We start from the raw sequence: 12,234 nt of genomic DNA, 5'->3' as shown, positions 1-12,234 counted from the left end.
CCCTACACACACATACACACAAGTATATATAGAGAGAATGTACCTCAAACTGTGAGAAAGGACAAATGATTCAGAACAAAAATACATGTCACTTTATCTACTGCTTCTCTCACTAAGAACAGAGGAGTGCTTCTCCCATCCCAGGATGAGTTTTGCAAGTGTCAAGTAACCCTTTTTGTTACACTAACCCTTTTTGTTGTAACATGTTGAGTCACTAAGTTGTGTCCGACTATCTGTGACCCTATGGACTGTAGCCCGCCAGGCTCTGCTGTTCATGGGATTTCCCAGGCAAGACTACTGGAGTGGTTGCCATTTCCTTCTCCCAGGGATATTCCCAACTCAGGAATCAAACCCGTGTCTCCTGCATTAGCAGCTAGATTCTTTACCATTGAGCCGCCTGGGAAGCCCTCAAGTAACTCTATGTCCTCTCTGTAACCGCTTCTATAAAAGAGAACAGCTAGTAGCGGTGAGTCTACACCCTACCTCCATTTTCCTCCTTTAATGACACTTCAGTGTTTCTACAGAAAAAAACATAAACCATTCCAATTCTACCTCTGATTAACTCCTAATTCCATTTTTATCTAAAACATTACACTGAAAAACACAGATCTAACTTTGTGTCTTAAGAGATTGGAGTCATAATAACTTAAAGTTATGTGCACAGTTTCTAAAACAGGAGAGTGTGGGTTCACAGCTCAACTGTGCTACTTATTATCGCATGTACCCTGGACAATTTGCTTAACCACTCTGTGCTTCAGCTTCCTTACTTATAAACTGGGAGAAATAACATCTGTTACATGAGATTGTTGTAAAAACTGTAAAAGTTGAATGTATTAAAACATGTAAAAAGCTTAGAACACAACTGAAATAGAGTAAGCATTCAATAAATGACACTATTATTAACTTTTTTTACAGTATTTTTATTTTTATGATATAGCCTTGAATGAGTAATTAAATTTCTCTTCATGCTACCAAAATACTCACATTAGTTTCTTATAATTTTTCTTCTATATTTCATTTTAGTTTATTTTAAACATACTTGTACAAAATAAAGATTTATATAAGAAATCTACTTTAAAAAATCTACTTAAGCAGGTATGAACAAATTTCCACATGTAAAAAGAACTAACTCTATTCAATATGGTCTATATAAAAGTATGCAATTCAATGTCTTTGCTTTAAAACCAAGGAAGACTTGACTGAAAACATCAACTTTACATTTAAAAAGTTAATGAGCTAAAATAGCACAAAAACATGTGACCAAATTATTAGGGAAAATGTAAAAAAGCTGCATATCCAGAAGAACTGAAATGAAAGATACTACACTGATTATCCAAATTAAGAGACAGATGTGGAGTCAAACACTGTGATCTTACCTCAACTTGTATTCTTTAGCATAAGTTTCCCTAAAAGATGCTTTCATGGTTAACAACCTATATTCTGAGTAACATCTACTCTCTTGTATCTTAAGAGCATTTTATTGTCACTTTTCAAAGTTGTATGTGCTGAGTGCTCAATCATTTCAGTCATGTCTGACTTTCTGCAACCCTATGGACTGTAGCCTGCCAGGGTCCTCTGTCAATGGGGATTCTCCAGGCAAGAATACTGGAGTGGATTGCCATTCCCTTCTTCGGGGGGATCTTCCCGACCCAGGGATCAAACCCGCCTCTCTTATGTCTCCTGCATTGGCAGGCAGGTTCTTTACCACTAGCGCCACCTGGGAAGCCCAATAGTAAGTCAGAATTGGGATTCATTCATTCAGTAAATATTTACTGAGACTCTGCTATGTGCCAGACACTGTACTAAATGCTTGGATACATCATAACAAAAGAGAGAACTTCCTGCTCACAGAGAGCTTACCTTCCAATGGAAGAGGACAGAAAATAAAACAATAGTCTTAATACATAAGCAAATTACATAGTATCTGAGAAACTGACAAATGATAATAAACAGCAGAACAAGTAGAAAATGGAAAGGCTATGTTGTAATTATAAATAAGGTGGTACTTGCACAGGACTCTGAGAAAGTGAATCTGAGTGAACTTGAAGTGGGGGAAAGGTTTACCTTGGAATATCTGGGCACAGAACATTTCAGAAAGAGGAATTTTTATAATCTTAGTGTTTGCAAGTATCAAAGAAGACACCTATGTTTCTAAAGAATGTAGTGATAGCTCAAGCAATATAATTCCAGGAATGTTCAATCCCCTTTGGGCACTTTTTCCAGTGTAATAGGTGGGTACCACATATAAAAGGTCAGATTCCATGAATAAGAAAGACAAAGTGACCTTAAAGTGACAATCACCACTAAATTATAAGAAATGATCTAAAACTGTAGTAAATTATAAATAAATAAGTAAAGAGACCCATTTATAGTGAGCTCCAATATCTCTGGAAAATTCCTTGATGCTTAACATGAATTATAGGAAACAGGAGGAGTGTTGGAAGGACAGTGTGGAGAGACATCCAACCTGCGTCAGTAACATTCATATTCTTGTTCATATGAAACCTTTTAAAGACGCCTGCTCAGTACAACAGAAGCAAGTAGAGAGCACAAAATCCATCTCTACAACCATGCTACAAACTGTCAGGGTCCTGGAAAGCACAGTTTCAATTCTATAGTCAGTCTTTACATAGCCTCAGGAAACGCAGCAGAGAATGGAGAGACCAATCTCAGTCCTGGTAACAAGAACTGCTTTACATGAAGACGGTCCAAGGACATTTCAACTCCAAAGTTTAAAAGGTAGTAATCCATAAGGAGTCTAAAGTTCATACCTTGAGATCCCGGTGAATTATCGGAGTCTTACACTGATGCAACCTTGCAACAGCCTCACAGGTATCACAAAATATCTGCAACACTTCTGCTTCTGTAAAGCCAGTCTGTAGCTTCTTATTCATCTGATTCACGACCTGCCCAGCTAACCAAAAAGAGTAATTTTGACGACATTTTTAATAAATGAAGACTACCACAGACAAAGAAATTAAGAAATGACTTTATGGTCTCAGGTAATAGGAAACTGGCTTTTTCATATTTTTCCTGTAAGGATGCTTATTATACACCATATTGTGTTGATTCAATGACATACATACTTTTTTTTCACATTTTACATCTTTGAAATGAGAACAACTGATGTTCTCATTTCGAATAACTGATGTTCTGCTAATACCATTGGCCATATTTTAACATTTTAACAATTCCAAAATCAAGATGTACCCTGTAACTGATGGCATCATAAATTTGAAGCAACAGTTATTCAACTATGCTAATTTTGGGGGTAAACATTAGTGAACAAAGTCTATTATCACAAAGTTTATACCTAAAGGTAGAGATAAATTACTAAACAATCACACACATAAGTATTTACCAAAGTTGCATACAACAAGGACAGTATGAGAAAAACCCAAATTTAAACTGGTAAAGGATGGGAAGAAGAGACTGGCAGAGGCCTGTCTAAGGAAGTGTTGATTTATGTTTAAACTGAAGGTTAACTAGAAATTAACCTGGCAGAGATTTGGGAGAACACCCTAGTGACAGCAAGTGACATGTAAAAAGGCCTGTAGTTTGGGAAAGAGTTTGATGATTTTGAATAAAAGAGAACCAATGTGAGTATGGTCCAGAAAGCATCAAGAAGAGAGTAAAATAAAACGATACTGACAAGAGAGAGAGAAATTTTAGATTTTATCTTGAGAAACTTCCTGATCTGATTTTGAAAAGATCTCCTTGACTCCTCAGTCAGGGGATGGAGGAATCACGAGAGAAAAATAAGGGACTAATGTTCTGAACCAGGTTAAGAGATAACTTACCAGGGCAGAGTAACTTACCAAAGTCAAACAGCCACACCAACAAGCCCTGAGAGAGCTAATAAGGAAGTACTGAGTTGACTACAATAACCGACAGCATAATGGTGACAATTCTTAAACTAAGACAAAGTTTACTATCACACTCTCAGAATACAAACACATCGTTCATTCAGAAAACACTCTAACCTAAATAAAGTTTGGAAATTTTAAAAGGCAAGCTTGTGTTTAAGTTTGAAACTTTCCTTTAACAAGTTCGAATAAATGAATGTCTGTTATTTTGTAATGTGTAAGAAGGTGCAGAGAACAACACCTGGTTCCAAATTGGGAAAAGAGTACATCAAGGTTGTATATTGTCACCCTGCTTATTTAACTTATATGCAGAGTACATCATGTGAAATGTTGGGCTGGATGAAGCACAAGCTGCAATCAAGATTACCGGGAGAAATATCAACAACCTCAGATATGCAGATGACACGACCCTTATGGCAGGAAGCAAAGGAGAACCAAAGAGCCTCTTGATGAAAGTGAAAGAGGAGTGAAAAAGTTGGCTTAAAACTCAACATTCAAAAAACTAAGATCATGGCATCCGATCCTATCACTTCACGGCAAATAGATGGGAAAACAATGGAAACGGTGACAGACTTTATTTGGGGGGGCTCCAAAATCACTGCAGATGGTTGACTGCAGCCATGAAATTAAAAGACACTTGCTTCTTGGAAGAAAAGCAATGACCAACCTAGACAGCATATTAAAAAGCAGAGACATTACTTTGCCAACAAAGGTCCCTCTAGTCAAAACTATGGTTTTTCCAGTAATCATGTATGGATGTGAGAGTTGGACTATAAAGAAAGCCGAGTGCCAAAGAATTGATTGATGCTTTCGAGCTGTGTGTTAGAGAAGACTCTTCAGAGTCCCTTGGATAGCAAGATCAAATCCCAAAGGAAATCAGTCCTGAATGTTCATTGGAAGGACTGATGCTGAAGCTGAAACTCCAATACTATGGCCACCTGGTGCAAAGAACTGACTCATTGGAAAAGACCCTGATGCTGGGAAATTGAAGGCAGGAGGAGAAGGGGACGATACAGGATGAGATGGTTGGATAGCATCACCGACTCAATGGACACGAGTCTGAGCAAGCTCTGGGAGTCGGTGATGGACAGGGAAGCCTGGTGTGCTGAAGTCCATGGGGTCACAAAGAGTTGGACATGACTGAGTGACTGAACTGAAGAAGGTGCATACACACTTGTTCCTTCTATTATTACTGTTTAAACAGTATTCTCATATGTTTTCTGAAATAGCTAGTTTCTCCTTAGAACTTTAAAGCAGAGGAAAAAAACATTAATTTTGCCCATGAATCCTCAATTTTCAGAAAACTCAGGTCTATCTAGTTATAATTTGTTCAAAGTATCTCATATAAGACTGAGGCACCTGACTAGGCAGCAATTTTCTCCATACTTTGTCAGATGTCCTGACTCATTTTATGCAAAAATTAAACAGTAAAAGAAGTGGTATGTTGGTGTTTATTCATATTATTCAAGCTTTCTGATGGCTCAGATAGGAAAAAAACCTGCCTGCAATTCAGGAGACCTGGGTTTGATCCCTAAGTCGGGAAGATCCCCTGGAGAAGAGAACGGCTTACAGACTCCAGTATTCTTGCCTGGAAGAATTCTAAGAACAGAGGAGCCTGGCTGGCTATAGTCTATGGGGTCACAGAGTCAGACATGACCAAGCAACTCATACACACACACACACAATCTTGAGAGTCCCTTGGACTTCAAGGAAATCAAACCAGTCAATCCTAAAGGAAATCAATCCTGAATATTCATTGGAAGGATTGATGCTGAAGCTCCAATACTTTGGCCACCTGATATGAAGAGTCAACTCACTGGAAAAGACCCTGATGCTGGGAAAGACTGAGGGCAAGAGGAGAAGAGGGCGGCAGAGGATGAGATGGTTAGACAGCATCACCGATTCAATGGACATGAATGTGAGCAAACTCCAGGAGATAGTAAAGGGCAGGGAAACCAGGCATGCTGCAGTTCTTGGGGTCACAAGGAGTCAGACACAACTTAGCGACTGAACAACATTCACGTTATTCAACTATCATTTCACAGCTAAAGAAATCATAACCTTGAATTCATTCTACCTCTTGCAAATTTTCAATGTTTTAATTAGTAGAATAAATTTTAAACAGTTAGTGTTTTTTCCCTTTAGAGATCTTTGGGTTAGAAACCTTGAATCACAAAATCTAAGTTCCCAGAAAAAGCTAAAAGCTCTATCTGAGCCATACTTCAAATGTAAATTATTCAAAACCAAAGTCTTCTAAATAGACAGCATATTAAAAAGCAGAGACGTTACTTTGCCCACAAATGTCGAACAGTCAAGGCTATGGTTTCTCTAGTAGTCATGTACAGATATGAGAGCTGGACAATAAAAAAGGCTGAGCCCAAAGAATCAATGCCTTTGAACTGTGGTGCTGGAAAAGACTCTTTAGAGTCCCTTGGACAGCAAGGGGATCAAACCAGTCAATCCTAAAGGAAATCAGCCCTGAATATTCATTGGAAGGACTGATGCAGAAGCTGACACTCCTACACTTTGGCCACCTGATGCGAAGAGCTGACTTGTTGGAAATGACCCTGATGCTGGGAAAGATTGAAGGCACGAGGAGAAGGGAATGACAGAGGATGAAATGGTTGGATGGTATCACCAACCCAACAGACATGAGTTTGAGCAAACTCTATAAGACAGTGAAGGATAGGGAAGCCTGGTGTGCTTCAGTCCATGGGACTGCAAAATGTCAGACACAACTGAGCGACAACAAGACAATAAAGTAAAATTATTTTAATGAAAAATTTTAAAATCATATCCAAAAAGCAACAATTGCTGAAGACTGAAGGTCTTTTAAAGTAAGATGTGGGTAACTTCCAAACCTTTACATATTTTTCAAACAGATATCATCCCCTAAAAAAAAATTTTATACTCTGCCCAATTTCATGATTAAAATTTAAAAAGTCACCATTTTTCTAGCCTCAACAATCTTCATAGCTCTGAAATTGCACTCATTACCATTTAATTTAAAATGCCATACAGTGCAACCTACCATCTTATTTAATTTCATCTGCCACAGAGTGTACCACTGGCCCCCAAATACTCACTTCCTTAAAAACTGAAGCTCGTTTGACTCCCCTTTTAAAATGTCTTCTGAATGACAATTTTAATTAAACTCATACAGGGTTATGATTATGCTCAATTCAATTATTTTTAAAAAGTTATCAATAGTCAAGGGCTATTAGTCAACTCTAATTGAGCTAAGAATTAGCACCTTAAATGTGAGAATTCAGGAAAGTAAGGAAAATCAGTATTGTCTCCTTCAAGGGATCATAATGTTTTATAGTAGAGAAGATAAAAATAAGGAAGAATAATCACAAAAAATATCTAATTGTTTTTATTATATATGTCAATAAGTTACAAACATATCACAATAGATATTATAATACTGATTCACTTCATTTTCCTCTGTCCTTCCCTTCTCACAAGACTGGAGTAAAATAAGACTAAATCTTTTCAATTACCATCACCATCCTCCTCCTCCTCCAAACTTTAGGAACTGACCAGAGCTCCTGGTATGATAGTTAACAATCATAACTGTCTTAGAGAATCTAAATATAAAACAGGTCTCCCCAGAACCCAAATTGCCAGTTACAGTCTGGAGGGGGGGGCAGGTGTGGGGGGGGGGAAGAAGGCAAGTTTGCAGGAAATTGACTAGTTGATCCCTTCACACATGTTAAAGTTTAAAAAAAAAAAAGTCAAGACTTTGATTATAATTCTTAAGCATACTCTGCTGGAGAAGGCAATGGCAAGCCACTCCAGTACTCTTGCCTAGAAAGTCCCATGGATGGAGGAGCCTGCTAGGCTGCAGTCCATGGGGTCGCTAGGGGTCGGACACGACTGAGCGACTTTACTTTCACTTTTCACTTTGACACATTGGAGAAGGAAATGGCAACCCACTCCAGTGTTCTTGCCTGGAGAATCCCAGGGACGGGGGAGCCTGGTGGGCTTCCGTCTATGGGGTCACACAGAGTCGGACACGACTGAAGTGACGCAGCAGCAGCAGCAGCAGCAGCAAGCATACTCTGCAAGTAAGTATTTCTTTGAAAATACCACATTAAATCCAAATAAAAAGTAGTTTTCTATCTTCTGATGTTTACAAAAGACCACATAAATTTATAAAAATTATAGATCAAAATGTATCCTTTAAATTTATTACATTCAATATGCTCAAGGATAACATAGTAGCATTCTGGAAAAATCCTATAATACTAATATGGACACAGCATGTTCTTCTTGGTTAGACTATAAAAGAAATGTACAGGGATCAGTAAATGTGATTGCTTAGATTTCCTATTTTAAACCCAAAGGCATTTTTCTAATTGTCTATTTACATGTGCTCATATCACCAATGCAACAATATTATAAGTTATTTTTCAACAGCATTCCTTAATTAGACAAATAATTAAAGCTGAGGTACAATGAGTGTCCAGAATTAGATAACAGCTGCCCAGGGAGAAACCAAGACACCTAATAACCCATTTTATGAGCAAATTCTTTTGGCATAAAACAAATGCAAAGAAATACTTACCTCGACAATATTCCATTAAGATAAGCACTTCCCATACATTATCACTAACTGAATTTACAGCACAGTCCAAATAACCCACGATATTTTTGTGACCAGATAGCTCTTTCTGCAAAAAATAAACAAAATTTTAAAAACTGGAAAACACGTATTTTAAACATCTATTGTTGATGATTTGAAGTTTAAACTGATTATATTTAAAGAATTTCAAAAAGTAAGACTTAAGTATGGAATCTGACAATGTTTAAAAAAATTTCTACGGTTTCAATGGAAAGTCTAGTTACACATGACTGTCATTTTCTAATAGAAAGTTAATGAATACTCATTTTTAAATTCAATGGAGAAGAGGGGGTGGCACGCGCGCCATTTCTAGTCGTTTTCGAAGCGCCTTGTGCTGGCTCTCACAGCCCCGGCCACCGGCCCCAGCTCTGCCCTGCATAATAAAATGGCTAATTGGGTGAATGGTAATGCGGTACAGTTAAAAGAAGAAGAAGAACCAATGGATACTTCCAGTGTAAATCACACAGAACACTACAAGACACTAATAGAGGCAGGCCTCCCTCAGAAGGTGGCAGAAAGACTTGATGAAATATTTCAGACCGGATTGGTAGCTTATGTCGATCTTGATGAAAGAGCAATTGATGCTCTCAGGGAATTTAATGAAGAAGGAGCTCTGTCTGTACTACAGCAGTTCAAGGAAAGAGACTTATCACATGTTCAGAACAAAAGTGCATTTTTATGTGGAGTTACGAAGACCTACAGGCAAAGGGAGAAAACAGGGGAGCAAGGTGCAAGAGTCCACGAAGGGACCTGATGAAGAAAAAGCAAGGCCTTGCTTGAAAGGACCGGTTATACCTTGGATGTAACCACAGGACAGAGGAAGTATGGTGGTCCTCCCCCAGACAGTGTGTACTCTGGCGTGCAACCTGGAATTGGAACAGAAGTCTTTGTAGGTAAAATACCAAGGGATTTATACGAGGATGAATTGGTGCCCCTTTTTGAAAAGTCTGGTCCCATTTGGGATCTGCGTCTTATGATGGATCCACTGTCTGGTCAGAACAGAGGGTATGCATTTATTACCTTCTGTGGAAAGGAAGCTGCACAGGAAGCTGTTAAACTGTGTGACAGCTATGAAATTCGCCCTGGTAAACACCTGAGAGTGTGCATCTCTGTGGCAAACAACAGGCTTTTTGTTGGATCAATGCCAAAGAATAAGACTAAAGAAAACATTCTGGAAGAATTGAGTAAAGTCACAGAGGGTTTGGTGGACGTTATTCTCGATCATCAACCCGATGACAAAAAGAAGAATCGGGGGTTCTGCTTCCTTGAGTATGAGGATCACAAGTCAGCAGCACAAGCCAGACACTGGCTGATGAGTGGAAAAGTAAAAGCATGGGGAAATGTAGTTACAGTTGAATGGGCTGACCCTGTGGAAGAACCAGATCCAGAAGTCATGGCTAAGGTGAAAGTTCTATTTGTGAGAAACTTGGCTACTACAGTGACAGAAGAAATATTGGAAAAGTCATTTTCTGAATTTGGAAAACTTGAAAGAGTGAAGAAGTTGAAAGATTATGCATTTGTTCATTTTGAAGACAGAGCAGCAGATGTTAAGGCCGTGGATGAAATGAATGGCAAAGAAATAGAAGGGGAAGAAATTGAAATAGTCTTAGCCAAGCCACCAGACAAGGAAAGAGCGCCAAATTGCTAGACAGGCCTCCAGGAGTACTGCGTATGAAGATTATTACTATCACCCTCTTCCTCGTATGCCGCCTCCAATTAGAGGTCGGGGTCGTGGTGGGGGGAGAGGTGGATATGGCTACCCTCCAGATTACTATGGCTATGAAGATTACTATGATGATTACTATGGTTACGATTATCACGACTATCTATGAAGATCTATCACGATCTATCTATGAAGATACTATGAAGATCCCTACTACGGCTATGATGATGGCTATGCAGTAAGAGGAAGAGGAGGAGGAAGGGGAGGGCGAGGTGCTCCACCAGAACCACGGGGGCGGGGAGCGCCGCCTCCACGAGGTAGAGCTGGCTACTCACAGAGGGGGGCACCTTTGGGACCACCGCGAGGCTCTAGGGGTGGCAGAGGGGGGCCTGCACAGCAGCAGAGAGGCCGTGGTTCCCGTGGATCTCGGGGCAGCCATGGGGGCAATGTAGGAGGCAAGAGAAAGGCAGACGGGTACAACCAGCCTGACTCCAAGCGCTGTCAGACCAACAACCAACAGAACTGGGGTTTCCAACCCATCGCTCAACAGCCACTTCAGCAAGGTGGTGACTATTCTGGTAACTATGGTTACAATAATGATAACCAGGAATTTTATCAGGATACTTATGGGCAACAGTGGAAATAGACAAGTGAGGGCTTGAAAATGATATTGACAAGGTACGATTGGCTCTAGATCTACATCCTTCAAAAAAAATTGGCTTATCTGTTTCATCTTTAAGTAGCAATTTGCTGCCATTTGTATTTGGCTGAAGAAATCACTACTGTGTATATACTCAAGTCTTTTTATTTTTTCCTCTTTTCATAAATGCTCTTGGACATTATTGGGCTTGCAGAGTTCCCTTATTCTGGGAGTGACAATGCTTTTATCGTTTCAGCCTTCATTTTAGCTTCAAAACAAGCTGAGCACACTGTTAAAATCATGATTTTGCAGAACCTTTGGTTTTGGACAGTTTCATTTTTTGGATTTGGGATAGCTTACATAGAGGTATAGAGTATGCTGTAAATAAAAATACAAGCTAGTGCTTTGTCTTAGTAGTCTGAAGAAATTAAAAGCAAACAAATTTAAGTTTTCTTGTATTGAAAATAACCTATGATTGTATGTTTTGCATTCCTAGAAGTAGATCAATTGCGTTTTTAAATTGTTATAACTTCACACCTTTTTGAAACCTGCCCTACAAAATTTGTTTGGCTTAAACGTCAAAGCCGTGACAATTTATTCTTTGATGTGACTGTATTTCCAATTTCTTGTTCATGTAAGATTTCAATAAAACTCAAAAATCTATTCAAAACAAAAAAAAATAATAATAATAAATTCAATGGAGAAGACATCACTTTTGTTCATTCACAACAATACTCTTCAAACATGAATACACAAGATAGCATTTTGGGACCCAAGAATAAAATACCAGATTTTATATGGTATTTTAAATTCATATTTTATTTTAAAATAGAATTATTAGTTCATAAACTAACAACTATACTCTCATTTGTCTGTTTTTTCTGCAACAGACTGCAATTTATATCCACCTAGTTAAAAGAATTTATTAACGTATGTACTTTCAACTAAATAACCTAAAAAATAAACAAGTAGCTAAATAGGACTCCTACAAAGAAACTATAGATTACATATAGTACTACCATAATGAGTACAAGGAAATAAGAAGAAATGGGAAATCTGACACTTTGCTCCTAGTATAAAACAATCATCAATATATAAGGTTAAAAGCAATAATGATCTAAATTCATTTTGTCTTTAAATTTAAAAACTCTTATCAAGAATACTGTTTAAAATAAGTTACATCCACTATCATTTAAAAAAAATCTAGCTTTAACTATGCAATATAATTTGAGATGTTACCTAATAGCAGTTGAACATGTGAATAATTCACAAATAAACATAAATAATGAAGGATTAGTCATCAAAAAACAGTTGGAAGACAACTGCTCATCTCACCAACTATCTTCTTTCAAAGCATAAGATCTGAGTGTTAACTGAGATTGATGATGACTACATTTTACATATCTCAAACTTAAACCAATTCTATTGAAGGAACTAT

General features: G+C 38.1%; 1 protein-coding gene and 1 pseudogene across 2 annotated transcripts in view; one reads left to right on the top strand and one right to left on the bottom strand.

The window, feature by feature from the left end:
* Positions 1-12,234, bottom strand: part of BMP2K (BMP2 inducible kinase) — a 122,307-nt gene that overhangs the window by 57,627 nt on the left and 52,446 nt on the right. For both annotated transcript variants that reach the window (XM_088836415.1, XM_088836416.1), the window contains exons 3-4: positions 8,437-8,542; positions 2,772-2,914 (exon numbers count right to left, since the gene is read on the bottom strand). In XM_088836415.1, the coding sequence (XP_088692541.1) occupies positions 2,772-2,914; positions 8,437-8,542 (249 nt within the window). The remainder of the gene's footprint in view (positions 1-2,771; positions 2,915-8,436; positions 8,543-12,234) is intronic.
* On the top strand, positions 8,866-10,802 carry LOC129562128 (heterogeneous nuclear ribonucleoprotein R pseudogene; annotated as a pseudogene).

This window comes from Moschus berezovskii, chromosome 5 (assembly GCF_049115385.1).
Source record: "Moschus berezovskii isolate FMDL1 chromosome 5, NW_MosBer_1.0, whole genome shotgun sequence".
Classification (NCBI taxonomy): domain Eukaryota; kingdom Metazoa; phylum Chordata; class Mammalia; order Artiodactyla; family Moschidae; genus Moschus; species Moschus berezovskii.
This window is presented reverse-complemented; position numbering and strand designations above follow the sequence as displayed.